The sequence below is a fragment of the Salminus brasiliensis genome, chromosome 12 (assembly GCF_030463535.1).
Source record: "Salminus brasiliensis chromosome 12, fSalBra1.hap2, whole genome shotgun sequence".
NCBI classification, from domain to species: Eukaryota; Metazoa; Chordata; class Actinopteri; order Characiformes; family Bryconidae; genus Salminus; species Salminus brasiliensis.
The window spans coordinates 22245155-22267034 of NC_132889.1; the positions used below are offsets into that span (position 1 = coordinate 22245155).

General features: G+C 42.5%; 1 protein-coding gene across 13 annotated transcripts in view; it reads right to left on the reverse strand.

The window, feature by feature from the left end:
* The window catches only part of nfixb (nuclear factor I/Xb), a 153694-nt gene that overhangs the window by 9335 nt on the left and 122479 nt on the right, over positions 1-21880 (reverse strand). For 7 of the 13 annotated variants that reach the window (XM_072694005.1, XM_072694000.1, XM_072694008.1 and 4 more), the window contains 8 exons: positions 19017-19079; positions 16213-16287; positions 15392-15503; positions 15018-15053; positions 12982-13109; positions 9495-9569; positions 4241-4369; positions 1321-1496 (listed from right to left, as the gene is read on the reverse strand). In XM_072694005.1, the coding sequence (XP_072550106.1) occupies positions 1321-1496; positions 4241-4369; positions 9495-9569; positions 12982-13109; positions 15018-15053; positions 15392-15503; positions 16213-16287; positions 19017-19079 (794 nt within the window). The remainder of the gene's footprint in view (positions 1-1320; positions 1497-4240; positions 4370-9494; positions 9570-12981; positions 13110-15017; positions 15054-15391; positions 15504-16212; positions 16288-19016; positions 19080-21880) is intronic. The other 6 variants (XM_072694001.1, XM_072694010.1, XM_072693999.1 and 3 more) reach the window with 4 other exon arrangements.

The window sequence follows — 21880 nt, forward strand, 5'->3', positions numbered from 1 at the left end:
GTATGCATGTATGTGTCCAAATCATAGATTCACCACAGGCACAGAGACTGGAGCTGTGAGAGAGCTGGACAAAATCAAGATGGAGGGCTTTTAAACGATGGTGGAACACAAAACAGAGGGGCACACGAATGGTCCGTAGTAATGAAGTCAACTGAAAAAGGCGGAAACAAAAGCAGCCAAGTCCACAACATCAAAACCGATGGCAAAAGCAGAACAGAAGGAAGAACGTGTACTGCACGGAAAATGCGTGAAGGCTGCTGCTGGTTGAGGTGCAGATGAGGTTTTATTGAAGAGGTGGGCAGAGAAGCAAGAGAAGGGGGGAACAAAAACTTCAAAGTGCTGATAAGAGCACATGGTAGATAACGACAGAATAGTCAGTCTTAAACACAAAGGCTGGTCTTTTCATCTCAGCTTGCACTTACTCCAGACAAAAAAAACCCTACACACTTATTAAGCGCTCACGAGAAGACAAGAAGGAAACCTCTTGATTCGTTAATAAAAGACTGACCTTGTCATTTCTCAACAGTGAAATGGCCTTTCATCAGGCATAAACACCCTGTAAATGAAGGAAGCTCTGAAAAGAGGCCTGAGGTATTCAAATTTGCCACCTTTTGAAATCACTACTATTAAGATAAAGCTGATATTTCAATAAGGAGAAAACATCCTGATGATAATCAACAAGAAACAAAGGCTAGTTATAGAATGTATGCAGAAAAGGAGTGGGGAATGTGCATTCCGATATAGGTTTATGAAAGAAATACAAGTTGAACCACAACAAAAAAGACCTGCTGAAAAATCACTGCATTACAGGAATGCATGCATTTGCCAATTTATATCGGAGTGCAGGCACCTGGCTCTTCTGATGGTGCTTTTAAGTACATAAAGTCATTTGTAAACTTGCTTTCTGTTTGCAAACTTCTTTGCTGATTTTAGTAGTTAATTAACTATTAACTAAATTAAAATAACTAAATTAACTTGTCTACAATGGCCATCTATGAACAGTTGCCTTTTAGTATGCGTATAACAAACTGCAGCTTTCTGCCTAAATGTTCTACTCTATTAAATTCTAACTTCTTTTTGTTCTTCTGCTCATCACTTAACAATCAAGCCCTTCCTGAGATGAATCGAGAACTTACAAATAGAAAACTGGAACCTGTGGAGCCGAGGCTGTTTGCGGACAGGCTGCAATGCAGCCATGTCCTGTCAATTCTCTCGTGTCTGAAACTCTAATAATCCTCATCCTCATGCTTTTACTTTAGCTTTAAACTGTAGCAGAACACAGCAGGGCTGCCCTCATGGTCTCACGTTACCGGGGCTTACCTGGCCGCCAGCCTGGCCTGATCCGTCAGCGCACACGAACTGCACAAACTCCTTGAGCGGGTCCTGCCCCGGGTGGTGGTGGTAGCGGATGGTGGGGTGGGTGAAGTATGGGCTGGACTGCTGAATGATGGAGGGAGAGGGGAAGTGCAGAGAGGAGGCTGAGGCACGGGGGCTTCCTGTAGCGAGAGAGAGAAGGACAGACAGAACGATTAGCATTATTCACACATGTATATGCAGTATAGCTGAAATGGAAGTGGGAAGGCCTCTCTGCACAATTAACTAGCTTAACTTAACCATTTCTTAGTGAGTGAAAATAAAAGGATACATTAAGGGCTTCTGTGTGTGTGTGTGAATTTATGTATAAGCAATATGAGCTAGAGTAGCATGAGTGATATCAGTGAGATGAACCCAAAAGAACTGTTACTATACGTCCACACACACACGTACATACATGAACAGACATATAGGTCACCAGTGTGACACTGAGACTGATATTGGACCTCCCTAGATCGTTTCAATATAAATATATGTTAAGAAGTTATGTTTTTACCATGGGTGACTACCAGCGCTACTTTATTCTGAAGGTCCAATAAAGATTATCTATCTACAGATGCTGCAAATATTTCCAAACTGCTGAAACATGCCAGGTTACGGTTAGTTATTAGGGTTAGGTGAATGCTAGTTATATATTAACTGTATCATCTATAATCACTATAATCATCTACAATGCATCCAGGAAGCACTACCAAAATGAAGCGCAACTCCTATTTTTTTTTTATTTGGGTATAAGAGCATAAGACTAGGTAGCCCATCAGTCACACAGACATTTTCCTTAAGTACTAATGATCCCAAAATCCAAGACCATAAAATGGATTCAAGGAGCTGAAATCCCTTTTTCCCTGTACCCCAAAAGTAGTTAATGAGCCAAGATATGTCCAATATTCAGGCATCAGCAAGGCTGTATCTGCTGTTTTGTGACTGTATGTTTTCTATTAAATGAACAGTGTCATAAGCCACATAGCAATATACTGTATTTGAGCTTACTTAAAAACTCATCACAGTTTAAGGCAAGTGTGCATTTTGGCAGGTATAACCTTGTATCACTTCTTCGCTACATTTAGGTGCATTATAGCTCCTCTGCAAACTAAAAGACAGAAACGGCAGATGCTAAACATGTCCACACTGATTACATACATTTGGGGGGTAACAGGAAAATTGTGTAAATATGATTTTCATATCTGTTCTTTGAATAGCATTTAATTCCTTATAGGTGAACCCATGCTAGTCCTTTCTTTACTCTAACAGTGGGTCTCCCTTCATCTTGACTGGTATGAGGTGGGGGTGAACCCTTGCCCTCATCTCCTGGCGTGCCAGGCTCCTTTCCCCCGGCCCAGCAGGCCCTCCAGCTGCCCGGGCAAGGCTGCCAAGCGCCCCCGCTCACCCAGACGAGGGCACCCCGCTCACAGCCAAAGCCTCGCACCCTCCCCGGCTCCCCCGCACAACAGTCTGCTCCTCTTCCCTTCTCTCACCCGCCTTTCTTTCTCCATCTTTTTAATCCCATTAGGGACTGGGCAGAGGCCAGGCGCGCTGGTGAGGGCGCAGAGGCGCCACACGCTGCAGACCCTCCGGAGCGGGGCAACAATAGCCCCAAACACAATCAGGGAACACAAAAACAACGCGTGGCTGCGGTACAAAGAGGGAACGCAACATAAGGCCCGAACCGGATCCAGCCACGTTACGTGGCAAGTGGGGAAATGAACCGGATCGGAGGCCATGGTGAGATGAACACTGCCAGAGTGAAAAAGCCACTTAGTTTTGGGTTGGTGAGGCAGGCTGAGAATGGATACGTATGCAGGTTCTAAAAAATATTTGCTGCCTTTTCTGGTATGCCAGTCCTGTTGGTAAGGATGATGGGGGGAAGTTGCTGCTTCCATGGCTAAGCTGTTGGTAACTGAAAGAAAAAATGTATTAACTATTCTTGCACAAATATACCACACTTCTTATGTCTAATAATGATGCATTGGATAACCATGATAAAGAGATTAACACAAAATGTGGTTTTGATAGCAATGGCAAAAGTCCTAGTATGCTGTATGTAGTGGAACCTGGGCACCAATGAGCATTTTTCATGCCTTACGAATCATCCAGATCTTCTACAGTAAATCTTCCTATTGCCTGTGTCTTTTAGTGTAGCTCTACGATGGTCCACGTATTTGGTTGGTGTTTGTTGGAGTAGGTCTTCAGCTTTCCAGAAAAAAAAAAATCCTAAAGCAACTGCCAAATCAAGATGTTGATTTAAAGGCTTGAAGTTGTTTGAAACACACCAGTATTCCAGATTGGCTCGCGGAATCTTTTCTGTATGCGCTACAAAAGAATTCAGACTCCCCATGGAGGGCATCATATCACTCGGAGTGATATAAATAAAAAAAATAACAAAGACTTTTAAATCCTTAACAAAGCTTTTTTTTGTTGTTTCTTTTTCGAAGACCTCAAAAGCAGTTTGCACACAAAGAGACCTGAATGAGTCCAAAAGTGTACAGTTGCACCCCGCAGACCAGAGAGAAACGCAGTCCATCGCCAAGAGCGGAAAGCACCCGACCACAGACAGACCCACAGACAGACAGACAGACCAGTCTTTCGTAAAATAAATAAATAAATAAATAGATAAATAAATGAAAATAAATAAATAAATAACAGGGACAAGAGGAGGGTGAGGGAAGAACCCAAAAGTAGATGAGGTAGAAGAGATCCCAAAACACTGGAGCCCGAACCCAAACGGCAAGCGCAAAAGATGGCCTCAACCTCTTCCACCAAGCAAATGGCGACCCAGCACTTTGTGTGAGGGTGTTCTTTTTTTGTTTCTCTCTTTAAGGGTGGGTAGGGGTGGGGGGGGTGTGTGTGGGGGGCTCTGAGCTCTCACCTGGTCTCACTCCTGCCAGCATGGGCAGTGGGTGGTGGGTGAACGGCATGCGGGCAGACCTCGTCTGGCCGGACAGAGCGCTGAAATCGAATTTCCCCGGCTTCTTAAGAGAACCAGGCGACGAGAGTCCTGGCAAAAATGGGATCAACAGAATGGCAGAACAGAGATAGGAGGTTTTAATGAAACAGGCTCTGCGTTCGGATCTCGGCTTCATCTGTATTTTTTAGGAGAACAAAAAAAAAAATCACCTCAGTTGAAGCAGGGAAAGGATGGAAAAGGGAGGGAAGGGCTCTCTAGGCAGCGGGAAAAAATAGCTGGGGTTGGGATTGTGGGAGGGGAGGCCGTGAAAAAAGGTCCCGTAAGACCCCCTTTAGATTCATCTGTCTGTCTGTATGTCTGCCTGTCTCGCTACTCCACAATGACACACACATACACAGCAAATGCATACACAGAGGCTCCTCTGAACGACTGAATAGGACGCACACATATGACTATGGATATGAGGGGACGTTATTTGCATCTGACTTGCATCTACAGCAACTTCTTTGACCTGAGGCCACTGAAGCCAGTTGTGTAGAGATTACTTGAAAAAGAAACAAACAAAGAAAGTAGGGCACTGCAAAGGTGAGGTATTTGTACTGAAATTATCTCATTCTAATCCCTTTTTAAGCCACTAAGAGGATCCAGCTAGCCTACATAAAGAGCCACAGTTTTGTGTCCACTGGACCTCATTGGTTCGAAAAATTCAAAGTTCAAAAACAAGCTTAAAAAGTATGCTGGCACTTTTGGATGGCAAGCCAGCGGTATGTGACCCACAGGCAAACAACTGTACAGTTCAACAGTGTTCACCAGATCCATAAACACCACAAAACATTTGCAGTCAACCTGAAGTCAGCGTGTGTGTTTTGTGCCACGTCAGCGTTAAGGCGAAGACCAAACTGCTGCCTGATATAACACACATGCAGAAACTCCTTATATCCCTCTAGAACGAAATCGGACCCTTTTATAGGTCTTCACAGACTCAAGACGTGGAACGAGCTGTTCTCCGAGAGTGGCCCGAGCGCAGCTCGGCGCCAGACGAAGAGGAGGACAGGAGGGGAGCGAGGGATGTGTGAATAACGAGGGAGGAAGTGCGAGAAATGGAGGGAGAGAGCGGGCGACGGCATGTGCCCCTCGTATATAACGGCGCATTAAAGTGTCCTCCCGCTTCTATAAACGTCGGCCCCCGAAAGCCGCAGGGCCCGGGCTTCGGGCTGGTGAGCTGTTCCAAAGTTTGGCAAAAACAAGCGGGCTAAGTATACACTGGGCTTACCAAGTGACCCAGAAACGCGGCCAAATGTGTCAGGGCCGAGGAAATAAAAAAAAAAGGAGCCTGTTTTATGATCAAGCCTTTTTGTGGCTGGTTTTGAGGGAAATTATTGTGATATACGGTAATCCAAACACGCAATTTAAGGTTCTGGGGCTTGTGGCACGGCCAAAATGCCGGGCAGTTTGTTCTTAGACCTATGTGACTAAGTCACATTACATTACTGTGAAGTCTAATGACAGCCTTGGCTGTCCTTTCTCTCTCTCTCGTACTCTCTCTCTCTTGCTCTTCATGTATAAGCCACAGGAGGCTGGGAGGAAGCACAAGGACGATCCCAGAAGAACCACAACGCTGAGGCTGACAGTCAGACCTGCTGACAAAATGTGATGACCCCTTAATGTCTACATCACTGTTTTCTTAGGCCAGCATTGAAACGATTTTTATGTGAAGAGACAGGAATAAAATCATCAGCTCACAACTCATTAAGGTGTGTCGAGAACTGGAAGCGTTCAGAAGAGAGAGAGTACAAGGACACGTATGTGAGAGCGAGAGAGCGAGAGAGAGAGTATGACATTATGTGTTATGGGATTAATGCACTAAAATAGACGCACAGTCAGACTCAGAGAGACACACACACACATATCCAGTCACACACAAGGTCACGCTCCATTAGTGCATTTTAAATTAAGAGGATTTGGGATTTTCAGATGTTAAAAGCCATAAAGCTGGCTGAAAAAGTTCAAGTTCAGCAATGACATGGACCGTCATATTTACACATGAGCTTCTGACTCCTAGTACGCATTTCCGTCTACTTAGCTGACCCGCTCAACCTTTGTGAAGCGTGCTCCCTATGGACAGAGAATCATGTACAATAAAAGCAATGTGAGCGTGAATCGTGTCTACGAATCTTATTTCCAGACACAGCAAATAATATTTAATTAAATAGCCTCCATACAATTAGAAATTAGAGACTGTTGCCACGATGGTGATTTAATTAATCCTTTAACATATGCGTCTCCGTCAGTGGCCGGAAACAGACGCCAAAATAAAAGCCTTTGGAGTTAAAGCTGACAGAAGTTCCTATGATCTCCCTCTTCCTGTCTACACATATGCGTGTGTGCGCGTGCGAGTGTGTGCGTGTCATTTGTTATTTCTCTTTCTCTGTCCAGTTTCTGGCACAATGCTGCAGCAGACTGGCAGCCAATCAAATGCTCCTCTGACCCTCCAGTCTCGCCACGCTAACAAGCTGGCCGGCACACAAACCTCGAGCTGTCGCGCTACGGCACACGCAACGCTGAGGACGCCCATACGACGCTGCGTTTCGGTCTTAAAACCACACGTACACAAACACACACACACACTCACACTACAGGGAAACGCTTTCCGGAAGAAAAAAAAAAAGTCAAATATGCACAGACATTAAAGCTTAGTACAGTTCTACACTGCCTTGTCCCCTGGCCCTCACACACATTCAGTCACAGACTGTGTTCCCCTGTCATTCCAATTCATTGGCTGTGGGACTGTACTGTTAACTAAATGAATACTAATATGAATACTAATGCTCATACTACTACTAATAATAGTAACAATAAAAACAGAATATATAAATGGCAATTTTAGAATCTCAATTTCCATGTTTTCATATGGTTATAAATCCCCCAAATACAATCTTGTTACATTAACCTCACATTGAAAGTGTTTTCTGCTTCACCTGTAAAGTTACATAAATATATAACTTTTATTATTGGTATTATAACTTTTTTAATACACAGAATTCTATTGGTCATTATTCATCATTATGATTAAGATACAATACAAGGACAGCAAATATATATATGTATGTATCAGAAATAGGTGTAATATTAACCTAATAGTATAATAACAGTTTTTTTTTTTTTTTTACTTTTTTTTTAATCATTTTTGTCAATTTTGTAGATACAAAGTTTTTGTGCGAGAGCACAACATATACATAAACATATACAGTCTTGTGCAAAGGTTTAGTCAAATTACGTGGTTTGGATTTCTAAGTGAAAATAAGCTCACAAACTCAACAGAAAATATACATCTGCACTTTCTAAAGCATAATTATTGTTATTGCTAGTTAACAAACAAAAATAAAAAAAAATAAAAATACAAATAAAAGTCATGTGCAAAAGTAATGGCACATTATATATATGTTAAATTTCAGAAATAAATGAAAACATCTAAAATATACAATGTTACATTTAAATTATTTGTTTATTTTTACTTAAAAAATTTACACAATTTTGTTATTAATGTAATATTTGAATGACTTCTAAGTTTAAAGGACTTTTTAAAACATTGACTACTATTGAACCCATACAGAACTGTACTTGAATTTAAAGATCTGATCCTCCATACAGTAAATTATGTCTAGGCTATGTATTATAATGATGCCGCAAGTTTTGCACCACCTAGCGTGAAGAACCGGAACGCTCCACTCAGACAGGAAAAGGTTAAGTCAAAGCGAAGGAGAGGAGGCAGAAGGAACATCAGAGAGAGAAAAGAAAGAACGTGTTGAATGTTAAGGGGCTTCGCGCTGCCGCACAAAGAGCCAGGCTTAATGATGAATGACTTCGCCAAACGCTTCATTCAGGTACTGAATCACCTTTGGAGCGTAGCACAGTGTCACTCTTTCTTTCTCTCTTGCTCTCTCTCTCTCTCTCCTCACACACACTCATACACACTTATCTGACAAACTCCCCCCACCCCACCTCACCCCACTCCACACACACACATACACACCACAATCACCACCACTACCATCATCATCGCGGTAACAGATGTCTTCTGTAACCCAGTAGCTCCCATAGCTGTCGACACATGGAGGTACCATCTGGACCGGAGCTTCGCTTCACTCCAGATTGTGTGTGCGTGCGCGTGTGTGCGCGTGTGTGTGTGCGTGTGGCATATTTTGAAGACATAAGGCCTGTGGCAATACAGGCAGCGCACCTGAGTGTGTTTGCATTTGTTTGTTTGGGTTGTTGTGTGTGTGTGTGTGAGCGAGTGTGCGCTTAGTCGTGCCTTTGCCAGGTGGGACGTCTCAAGGCAGAGACTGCATCAGTAACCCACAAGCTAAAGTATTGCTCAGCTAAACACACACACACACACAAACACACACACAGAGTCAGACAACAGGGACCGCCGGTGTAGTACTGTGTTATGGCAATTAATTAGTATTAATAATAAGTGTGGTGTAAATGTGAACATAAGTAAATATCAGCAGCTGTTGGGGTAAGCTGATTTGCTCATTTGCTCATTTAAACACAAAACCTACCAAAGGCAGTAATAGCAGAGCAGCCAGAGAGACTGAATACACTTCACTATATACTTACTGTACACTTCACCTGGTTCCCAAACCAGTCCTTAGGGCCCTCCAAAAATGCTAACCATCTGGGTGGCACTATGGGCCGATTTAAGAACCACTGCTTTACCCAATGTTCAGTACATTCAACAGTGGAATCAGTGGAAGTTCAGTCCAGTCAGAACCAAAACAAGAATGGGGTTCCCCTACCCAAGCACCAACAACGGGTCTCTGATGATTTCAACAACATGACAACAAGCGCTGGAAAAAAAAACACAACTACCAACTCAGAAGAGACACAGAGAAGGAGGAGGACGACGGGCATGGTGCAGTGGGAGGGAAGCACAGGAAGAGAATGAGAGAGAGAGAGAAAGTAAGAGACAGAGAGAGGTGTAGAGAAATAAATGAGCAGATAAGTAAGGTAAGGCAGATAAGAGACAGAATTAAAGGTGCAGAGGATGTGAGATAGGTAGAGAGAGCAGAGAGAAACAGGTGGAGGTAAAGAGAGAAGAGGGGGGGCAGAAACACTTGAGACAGAGGGGCAGACACAGTCACATTGGTGATGCAGGTTGTGTGTGAGCGGTGTAGAGTAGGTAGTAAAGATGAGGGTAATGTGGTCTAACCATGGTAAGGAAACTGCACGCCATCGCTCTCATGTTTAATCTTCCTCTCCTGCATACTGGCCAAATGGTGCTGCACTGAAAAACCCAAACAGGGGAGAAGGGCAGAGTTAACAATATGAGAGAGAGAGAGAGAGAGAGAGAGAGAGAGAGAGAGAGATTTTGAAGACACAGAGAGACAAAGAGGAAGAGAAAGACAGACAGAAGGAGGCTTTGCATGTGTTGGTACGGAGAGAATCAGGGAGCAGTGTTAAATCATTTCACATCAAATCTACAAACTCTTCACTAAGTCATACATATTTACACACACATACATATATATATATATGCATATACGCATATCTATATTTACACACATATGTACTACTGTACTCCACACTGTATGTCTATGTTCTATTTTGTAACTTTGCTAACAAATGCTGACAACAATGCTAACAAAGGCAGAGAAAGTCAAGTCACACTATAAGCAATAGTACAGATGGAATCCATCCCTGCCAGCTCTCCATTAGTTTGTAAGAGAGAGAGAGCGAGAGAGAGCAGGGAGTAGAAAGAAACATCTGGGGAATAGAGGGACAGGAAGTCATCACAGGGATTTCACATGAGCAGAAGGTGCGTGGGTTTCAGAGCTGGGGTCTTGCGCTTCTTTAAATGTAGGCGACAACGTATATATATATATATATATATATATATATATATATATATATATATATATATATATATATGGTGGTTGTGTTTGGATGAATGGAATGCATGAGGGTTCATATGGATGCAGAGGATTGTTGGATCCGTACATGTGTTGTGATCGTGAAGCTTCTGTTACAGGTGGCATGAAGCCTGCTGTGCTAGAAGATCCGCTTATGGAAAAAACACTGGAGTGTGTCCAGAAGAAGGGGTTGCGTGTATGGAGGGGGATTAGAGAACGAAAGAGAGAGCGAGAGAGAGATGTAGAAACTGGGGTCAAAAGAGTGCATAATGAGGTTATGCTATGCAATGCAATGTCTAACCCTCCTGGCCTTATAGGGGTGAAAAAGCTTTTCATGCATTTAGAAGTAGGTTTTCTTAGTAGCTTTGCAGCTTCTTTCCACAGGACCCTTGTAGTCAATCTGTAAGTCAAACGGAAATCCTGGATGAATTTCTGCCGCTATAGGAGCTAGGACTTGTGCATGTTCACGGTGCACATACTGAAATAGATCAACATGCAGAATCTCTGACAGCTACCATGTTTTTATTGCTGTATTAAACAGTAATTAAGTATTTGATCTGGTTGGATGCGCTATGTTTTTCCAGAGCGGAGAGCAAGTTCTTTTGAAGTGCAGTTCAGCTGGATGGATGCATATTATTGTTTTTTGGGGTCCAAATCAGACATGTGTCTCATACTGACCAGCCATAAAACCTGCCACCTGCTTAATAATATGGTCTAGATTGCCTTCGTCCTGCCAATACAGTTGTGATCCGTCAAGGAACGGACTCCTCAAGATCTCTGAAGGTTTACTGTGGCATCTGGCACCAAGACTTCCTTGAAATCCTGTACGTTTGGTAATACTAATAGATCACATCAGTAAGTCTTGGTTGCCCTACCTTGGGCCACTTTGGTAGGTACTGACCACTGCATACCAGAAACACCCTACAAGACCTGCAGTTTTGGAGATGCTCTGAGGCTCTCGGCCATCTAGCCATCCCAATTTGGCCCTGCTTGTTTTTCCTGCTTCCAACACTTCACTTTCAAGATGTGACTCTTCACTTGCTGCCTTATAGATCCCACATCCTGACAGGTGTCATTGCAATTAGAAAATCAATGTTATTGAATTTACCTGTCAGTAGTTTTAATGTTATGGCTGCTCAGTGTATATTCTTAATCATGTGTTTGCTTGTTTAAAATAAATATCTATGAATGTTCCACTTATTACATGTCAAGTAAATTTAACAGCAACATCAGGGAGTCTCAGCGAGACGATCGTCATCATGGAAAGCAGATTAAATGGCAGAAATGGTGGCCACCCAGGGTACTGCGGAAAGAGGTTAATCTGCTCTAATCTGGGAAACCGGTAATATTGTAATACATTTATATATAGATGCTACAAGAAATGCCCTTCCACTAAACTAACGGCAAAAAAGAGTGTGCCAGAAAACAAAAAATCTTGTATCTCCAAAATAGTAATCTTTCAATAGCTTCTTAACTTTTAATGTAATTTTGGATATTCATGTACAAGACAGGTACTGCTCTCAAATGATGTAAAAACATGAAAAATGCCAAAAATGAAGATACAAGCATTTGCCCTGACAGAAACAATATGCTGCTGATTTAAAAAAAACAAAACAAAACAAAAAACCCACCATACACTCAAATGCACGGCTTCTGTGTGCACACTAAATGGCTAAAAGAGCCATGGACCTGCCACTACTGCTGACAGCAAAATCACAGGCCTGAGGAGAGATGAACACTGACCACTAAACACACTCACACATACGCACATACACACACACACACTAAGTATTGCATCATTATCTGTCTACAGATGTCGACAACTTCTCCTAAACTGCCCAGCGCAGATGTGTAGATGTAAACATGTCATGTGAAAATAAAAAACAGTCTCTGTGGTTTTTGCTATTTTAAACTCTGTGGGGCCACATTTGGATCCACAGTTCAACTGCTTACCCTCACAACTACACAGCATTCATATTCATTTTATAGTAGGTATAGAATCCTTGGCAGTAGATCAATAAAAATGAGTAGTTGCTTAAAATGAATGACTGATAAATAAGCGTATGGTTTGAGCAGTGAAAGTCAATACTGCTGTACTGCATGTCTTGTCGACTGTGAAGGCCAGATTTGGGGCTGTATAACCATTGAAAAAAATCTAGCATTCTTCTCCATGTTGAGAGATTGAAAATGTCGCTAATAAAGACCTTCAGTAAACAACCTGCAGTATTTGAAGCACTGACAATGCACTCCTCCAGCACACTGTTCTCAACTCTACTCTGAAAAGCAGAGAAAATGCAGAGTATTGCATTTGTTTGTCCCTGGCCCTGTCTGCTCTGGGGGGGGGGGGGGGGGGGCTTAGAAGAATAAAAGGATGCAGGAGAGAAAGAAAGAGAGATAGAGAGGGGCGGGTGGATGGGTAGGTGAGTGAGTGAGAGAGTGGTTGGGTAGGTGGAAGAAGGAGGTGTAAAGAAAAGGTTTCTCTTCACACAGTCGCTCTGCCAGCCTGGATTAAAGCCAACAGTGACAAGCTACCTGATTGGTCTGACTGGTGCAGCGACTAGTCAGTACTAGTGTGGATAAACTAGAAAGGCCGGTCAAAATTTGATAGTGTAATCAAAAATGTGTTGCACATGCGGTTGGTGTTTGTGAGCTATTTGCCTGGCTGCTGGCTGGCTGGCGGTCTGATGTTCTGAATTCTGTGGTCAGCAGCGCCTGTTAACGCTGACTGTGTGAAGAGACTGAGGGCGGAGGCGTTGTTTGTGTGTGTGTGCGAGTGTCTGTGTGTACCTGCGTCCACGTCATTGGGCCAGCCACTGGGCTGTGAGCCGCCTGGCGCGGGGGAACGGCCCGAGTAGAAAACGTCATCCACTGGGCTCTCCATCTCACTGTCATCAATGGACTTGCGCTTGTTTGAGCTGAGAGAGGAAAGGCAGGGAGAGGCAGAGGGAAGCTAATGAATACACATATAACAAAAACGACTCTCTACACAGGCATTACTGATGTCCTAATATGAAGTCAACTTTAGGAAACAGGGGTGCTCTTAGCATGAGGGAGGAGTATAATGCACATGGTCTGCTGGTGTTATGAAAACATTTGGACAATATACTGTCCCAGAAATAACTGTGCTAAACAATATAATTGTCATTTTAGCAGTGTTTTATGCTACGTTTTGAAAGATTACATAACAGCATAATAATGCTATCAAACCCTTTTAATAATTAAGAATATCCGACATACTTCGCTGGTTCTGCTGTGTTCTGATACTCACTAAACTGAGCTGAGTGAACCACCAGTGTGTATCTGGTTAGCGATGTTAAAAAAAAGTATTTTTTTACTCTGTTCCCCCTAGAGGCAAGTTAATTATACAGTGCTGCACATTCTGTAGTAGCTATAGCTTTGAGTTTGAGTCAGATATGGTAGTATCGCAGTTCGCTCTATGTGTATGGAGGTGCGATTGCTGATGTATTGGACACTGCTTGCACTGCACTCTTTGCCTACAGGATAGATATTGCTGTCTGCTCGCAGACTTGTCCTCGCCTCTGATAGAACAGAGCCAGACATCTACATATCTGCTAAAATACAGACAAGTACACACAGTGGGTGCAATGGGTTGAGGTTAGCAAATACCACTGAGGTCATGTCAATATGCTGTACGATAAGTTGATGACATAGCTATCCTGACAGGCCTAGAGCAAAGCATTTTTAATTTATTTAAGGAGGTTAACATTTCAATTCCTTACTTCCTCAATATATATATATATATATATATTTCTATAATGGCACTCAATAAATCTCTTTATGTATCAGTTTGTCTTATACACCTGTAACCTAGCAGCGACCACTACAATTAGGAGTAAGAAGCCTGTTGTAAAGAACTAACATGCGACACCATGTGCTGACAGCAAGCGTTGTGAGTGAAGGACAACGATCCCTAACGATTCTAATGAACAAAGCTGTCACAAGCAGCAGAGCGAGTTTTTGATGGGATAATTTATGAATTTGATACGGCACACTGATATTCCACCTTAACAAAAACACTGCAGTCAAAGCAGTCAACTTTTATTACATTAACTAAACTAGAAAAGTCGTTGATAAATAAAGAGAAACTAATCCATGAAGTACAAACAGAGAGAGCTATATAGAGATAGGATTAAGCTAGAAATACCAACTGTTTTTAAAGTATTTATAGTCTGCAGATATTAGCTGACAGGTCTGTAGTTTGCTTAGGTTTTGACTTAACAAGCAGGCTTAGTGTTTTCAGTTTAGACTTTCTGAACGTGCAGTGTTTTATTTACCATGTGCACTTTGAATATAGATTGAAGCTATTTATCTTTACAGAGTGTAAAGAAACTTTGTTGTAGTTCAGTTTTTGCTTTTCATTATCTCAAAACTGGTGATATTTTCCAATAACTCACGGTACATCACAACCTCGACTCAATTCCTGTGTAAATACGTATTATAAGAAATAATTACCTCCCCAGCCTTCGGGATTTTAGGGATATAAATAATAAAGCCCTAGAGTGTCTGTTATTAAGTACTGTATTGCACGGCTGGGCGGCTGTGGTCTTGCACAGTACACACTGCACAGTGTTCTTGGACTCATTATCAAGACTGTATAGAGCTGAATCAGATGTGTTCGAGCACTGTGGCCTTCTAAGCCTGCGGCCTACCATATACTGAAGAGCATTTGGAATTAATGAGAAGGTGTTCATGTCTAAGTCTCATTCTGATTTGAGTAAGGGAGAGGGAGAGAAAGACAAAGACAGATCGAGCAGCACGAGGACAGTGAGAGTTAGTACAGGGCACAGAGGAGTGGGGAATACCTCCGTGGCAGACTGCCATACAGCTCCATTTCAGTCCTGCAGCGGCCGAGGGAAAAGATGGAGAGAGAGAGAGAGAGAGAGAGAGAGAGAGAGAGAGAGAGAGAGGAAGAGCAAACAGTGAAAAAATAGAGCAGAAAAAAAGAGGCACAGAGACAGTCAGAAAGAGACAGCAGGAAGAATAGAGAGAGCAGGAGAAGAGAAGAGAAGGCGGCGGGAACAGAGAGGAGAGAAAGGTTCCATCACACACTGTAGAAAAGAGGAAAGCCTCGGCCAAGCATGCTTTTCTCACACACATGCACAACACTAGTGTAAGTACAGTGCACAAGTAAGAAAACCAAGAAACCCTCTTTCTGTGCATGTGTGTGTGTGTTTACCTGGTTGATGGAGTTGATGTGATGGAACGACGGCCCAGGTTGATGTTGTAATATCCAGGACTGTCCAGGTCGGCCAGGGAGAAGTTGGGGCCTGTAGCCGTGGCAACTGGAGCTAATGGTGAAAGAAAGAGAGAGAGAGAGAATAGGAGTAGAGTCAAATGCAGAAATGGTCTCAGTCACATAATCCAAGATCACTGTGCCTATTTAACGACCAATCTTTCAAATGATTTTACTGTCTGACCCAATTCAAGATTTGGGGTCAAATTCCTAAATCAGATTTATTTATTTCCTCCTGAGAGTCGAAAAAGCCTTAACAGAGTTTACTCTTCACTATTTACTAAAGCTCACCAGCGACTCACACGCATAAATCAACACACAGTTTTATCCCGAGCTCCTTTTAAACAGCTGCTCGCAGTGTCACTGAGAGGACGACTATGAATCATTCCACCATCCCAAATACTACAGTGAGGATGAGACAGTGTAAGAGAGTGAGACAGAGAGAGACAAAAAGAGATACAGTGAGAGACAGTGTGAGAAAAAGAGAGCGAGAGACAGAGTGAGTCAGAGGATGACAGAGTTAGAAAGACAGAGAGACAGATAAGGAGAAAAGACAGAATGAGAGAGAGACAAAGTGAGAGAGAGACAGAGTGAGAGAGGGGATGAAAGAATATGGATGAACAACATTTACATTCATAGCATTCAGTAGATGCTCTTGTCCAGAGCGACTTGTAGAGGGGCTTAGTTGTCCACTCAAAAACATCCCTAGCCAGGAAGATGTGTGTGTGTGTGTGTGTGTGTGTATGTTCGTGTGTGTGACTCACTCTGTGACACGCGGACCAGCTCAGCCACGTTCCACACTCCTGAAGTCACAAAACAGTCCTGGAAACTCAAGTGCCCTGGAGACAAATACAGAGAGAGACAAAGAGAGAGAGAGAGAGAGAGAGAGAATGATACACATGTATGCACACACACATACACACACATACGCACACACACATACTAAAACCTTGCCTAACCACATGGGCCGCATTGTTAAATTCATCCCTCGATTATATGATGTGCTCTTTCACAGTGCGACAATAACAGGCTGGCTGCTTTTGGTTAGCTCTGGAATGGAGGGCTCCCCTGACCGAGGCTCTCGGAGACACGCTGAAACTTAACAGGGATGCTGAGTGCGCTGTGTGTCCACTGACTGAAGGAGTGTGCGGCAATCACATGCAAATATTGTCTAGGTTGACTGCTGGTGCTTTTCTATGCAATTGATGAGCATTCCATTATTATGCACTTTTGACATTGGTTACAAAGTTATGTCACTGAATATTCAAACAGTTTCAAATCAGAGTACATTAAGACATCCGATATGCAAATTAGATTCTCTCTAATGTTACATGTTCTCACATTACAGAACCTTACAATGTCTGACCTCTACACTCTTGCGTCTTAGTTGCGTTTTAGTTTTGGTCACGTTTCTTATCTGTTTAGTTCAAAGAAGGAAGCACAGATAGACTACTGCAGCTAAATAAAGCCCCAAGACTAAAGGGCCTCTGCTATTGCACAAATGAATCACAGGAAAAGGCAGATAAACAAGAAGCTCCAGTTTATTTAACCCCTTAATACAGCCTATGGACCGCCTGTGGGATGAAAGTGTCATTACAAACTTCTATTACAAAAGAATATCACCACCAGTTTGTACAGACGTCCCTGTGGTAACGGAATAATACACCTTAGTGTGTAATAAACCTTTCTGCATGAAGGGGTTAACACTCTGAATACTCAGATTTTAATGCAATAAAACTTTCAACACTGTTTAGAGAATAGCATTTAGCATTATTTACCAACTCTTCACAAAGGTGCTGTTTTCAGCTATATTAAGGTGTTAGATGGAATACAATGGCACAAAGCTAGTAGGGCGTTATTAGGACTTTTGGGGGGTCTTTACAAACCTGAATATACCTGAATATAAAATGTGACTGAAATAGTTCAAGTGGAGTGCTCTCAACTGACAGATTGATGTTTGAGGAGTAAATGCCATTGAAAATGTGTGTATATACTGCATCATTGCCATCAGACTAGAACCTTGTATCTCCAAAATAAACTGTACAAGAGAAGGAAAAAACCTTCATAACTTTCAATGGACGTCAATGTAATAAGGTTTTACTCCGTAAACTGAAGTCGTACTGAAGTCCATTCATTATGAAATTTGGGCAGCATGTAGAGAACAGTATGCCACATTATGCCAAAAAGTCAAAATCAGCTAAAATGGAGATACAAGGGTTTGCAGGACAGTGACAATATACTCTATCAGGGATGTTCGCCTACCTGTCACATGACACATGCTCTCTCTCTCTCTCTCTCTCTCTATATATATATATATATATATATATATAGAGAGAGAGAGAGATCATGTGTCATATATATCATTACTGTCTTGCACAAAATCTTGTTTTTGAATTTTGACTTATTTTCTTCCCACTTTTTGACATGATTAAAAACGGGCAAAGTTCCTTGTGAATGGACCAACAGAAATGCTCTTTTTCCCCTCCTGTGAAGTTACCATTTTGGAGATACAAGCCAGAAAATCAATCCCTAAATTGCCACTGTGAGGACTGTGTTGTTAGTGTATGTGTACCAAACCTTAACAGTACAATGATTTCCACTGTACTGCTACTACAACTGTAAGCTAGATTTGCATGGTATTGTGGGAACTGTAGTGTATTTAGGAGTATTGCTATGGTAACTGTAGTCTCACTATGTTACACCAACCGCCTACTAATACATGTATGGTACACCGATACACATGAACTAAGAAAACTTGAAAAACTAAGAATAATTGAAAAGTGTGTGTGTGTGTTTGTACAGTTATGTGCAAAACTGTGTGCATATACTTAATTGTGCACAGTGCAGTAATCCATACAGTCCTTTAAAGTTGAATGCATGCACGGTGTGCATGAGTGATTATGTTGCACACGGGTGACACGGTTATGGCTCCACACCCATCTGCAGCGCTGCCTGAGGTTACTGTGTATGTGTGTGTGTGATCGTGAGCGTTGGTTAACCGCAGCGATGCCGGCGCATGAGCTCAGTGCTGCCCATGTGGTTCCCATCAACCAATCACGTCAGAGTGATTTATGAGTGTTCCGCCACACTCGCTCGCAGCCAGCCTAGCAACGCCTTACTATAATAAACTCAAACGGGAATCACTTTGTGTGTGCAAATGTGCAAGCGCATGTAGCGAGTAGCATACGTGCAAGAAAACGTTCCCCAGTCGTGGAAATGACGCCGCTTACCGAATTCATTCAGATTCCTTCGCATGCACGCGCACGTGTCGTCACAGCAAAGAGACTGGCTCCGAGGAAAGTCCTAAATTTGTTACACACTTTGCTCCTGCCAAGCTCGCTGGATGGAAAAGTGTGGCACGGTTCGAGTGAACGTGTGGCGAGTGCGATTTTCGTAGAATGAGAAAAGGCAGACGGAATTACGGTCTCTGTTTGTGTTCAAAATTGTCAAAGTGTCGAACAAAAATAGAGGCACTGGATTAAGTGTGCTTGTTAAAGTGCAGTGACAATCTGCACACTTTTGTGTGTGTGTGTGTGTGTACATGTGTGTGTGTACATTCTTAACTCACCATTGGGCGGTGGCTTGACGTCTGCATCTCCTTGCTGGTTGGAGTTGTCTGATTGTCCGGATTCTGGGAAGAAAGGAGGGGGAGGCAATTAGGAATAGTCCAAGACATATTGACTGGGCCAAGACTGAGGAGACTGAACCAATTACATGTACAAGAACACTTTGCTACAACACATTTAAAGTGTGACGACGGAAAACAGACAGTACGGAACGTTCAGAGCACACTGAAAAAAGCCAGATTGTTGACATTTTGTTTTTGGTGCCAACTGCCTTTAAAATCTGACACAACAGAGTCTAACACAGACATGTCTGACTGCACACAGCAGGGACAGGTATTTCACTATTCGGATGGGGCAAACTCTTTGTTGAACGGGTCCTGTGAAGGGACCTATGCTACTGCTACACTACTGCTTACGACTGCTTAAGGGTGAGCTTGGATATGAGAATATTTCTCAGGTCACCTTCCTTACTCAAATGAAAAACGGAAATCCACCTTCTACAAGTTTACGTTTACGGCATTTAGCAGACGCTCTTATCCAGAGCGACTTACACAAGTGCTTTGATGTCCATTATGGGAATAAATTCGAGCCAGAACAAAACAGGTTAGAGTCCAAACTACCCTTAAACTCAGACATTGCCAGAAACAAAAGCCACTGCTGCTACCTAGAGAGACAGATACACACATCATGCCTAAAGAAATTAAACACACATCATAAGTGCAACACTCTAATGCACACTTTAATAAATATTTAAGTGCTCATTTAAGTGCAATATAAAAAGATGAGTCTTCAGTCTGCGTTTGAAGACCGTGTGGGACCATGCGGTGCAGACAGAAGTTCGTTCCACCAGGTGCCAGGACAAAAAAGAGCCTCGATGCATGTCTACCATGATTCCTGAAGGAAGGCGGGTCAAGACAGGCTGTATGTGAAGCTTGAAGGGTTCGAGGTACAGACCCAGTTCTGACCATAGCCATGTCACGTACTAGCTTGAGTATTGTTCATCTCTACATACGAATATATATAGAATTAATTAAATATATTTAATGACATATTTAGTACAACACAGTAACTTACTACCTAGTACGAAAAAAAACCAAAAAAACATTCATGCTGGTATTACAATCATATCGACAGGCTGCAAGTCCAACTTTTTTCTCTTTATTTCACTGTAAAAATGTGACCAGAAACTTGGTAAAACTTGTGTAAAGGGTCTATATGTCAAGAAAACAGGACTCAATACACAATAATAATAATAATAATAATAATAATAATAAAATCGCTGCTGTCACGCAAAAACACTGCATCTTAATTTTTGCCAAACTTGACAATTTGAATTTGCCAGCTGGCTCTTATCTTGAGTCAAAAAATATTATGAATGGACCAATAGCAATGCTCCAGAGTACCTTGGAATAAAATCTTGCTACAATCACTACCTGTCAAGTTGCCAATTTAAACATAGAAGGGTTTTATGTGACGGCGCTAAAATATTCCCTTTCCTACTCAGAAACATCAATGTGGTATCAATTGAAAGCTGAGAATCCATACTTTAGGAATTCTTTACTGATACAGGGGACATACATTGAGATTAATGAGTCATGAAAAATGTATAAAAGACACATTTTTGTCATTGCCATGTGCCTTTGTGATAACTGCAACTTCTAGAAAGTTCTAAAAAGAACAAGACAAGGCCTCAAACTGCACTTAGCTTCTTAGAGTCACTTAACATCTTGAGTAGTGACTGAACTCAAAGGGTAAAATCAGTTTTTCAAAAGCAATGAGTACAAGTGCAGCGGTGGGAACTGCAATGCTGTGATTTAAGGCCTTTATAACAGTGGTCTCACTGCAAAGTAAGATAGCAACAAGCGAAACCCGACTCTCACTAATGGGCCATATAAGACGTGGACTGAACTTTGTGCGTAGCCACACTGAGGTTTGGATAATGTCTCCATAGGCTCTTCATCTAGGCAAGTGAACTGATCTTGGAGACAGACCAGACCCCCCCTGGATGTTGTACTTGGCCCTGATTCGCTGACATTCTTTCTACCCTGTAGAGTCTTTTAGTAACAGTATGTTTATGGGGGATATTTTTAAGACTTTGTGTCTAATGCTAGCTCACCGACAGAGCCTTATCCAGGCTTTTCCCACTGTAGCCCACAACAAGAAAATCAGAAGCGGCAGCAGCTATTGCTGCCATCTCGAGTGCTACTACTGCAGCCGCAACAGCGCCGACAGGCCCAAATGAAGAAAAACTGATATAAAAAGAAGAGACATTGACCAAATGGGAACGTGGAAGAAAACCAAAAGCCCCCTTTTTTTTCCTCTTCTCTCGCTTGCTCCTTGTCTCTCTCACTCGCACACACTCGCTGCTGTCGCTCTGTGGAATCCTGGCAGCCATCTTAGCGCTTGGCAGCCATCTTAGCACTGGCGGTGTCGGAGCATTCCTGCTAGCTTACAGAGCACCCACACAATTGCGAACACCCTCTCTAACACAGAGACCCACTGATCTTAAAGACAGAAAATACATCTTCTAACACAGTATGTATATATAGAAATAGGCGTTTGCGTATATATGAATAGCCTCTGTCTGGTAAGATTAAGGAACCCCAACGGATCTGAGTCTCTAAGGCTACGCTCACATAGCAGGCAAAAGCTATGTGGACCAAACCCCATCATTTTCTTTAAACGTGAGACGGATTTGTTACTTGGACAGCAGTGTAAACAGCAAAAACACAACTGAATGTGACATCTGTAATTCCGATTTGGGCCACTTTCATATGCAATACTGAGAATCTGATGCATATCCGATCGGCCGGTCTGAACAGCCGGATCGGAATTCATTCAACATTTATGACAATGCAGCTTAATC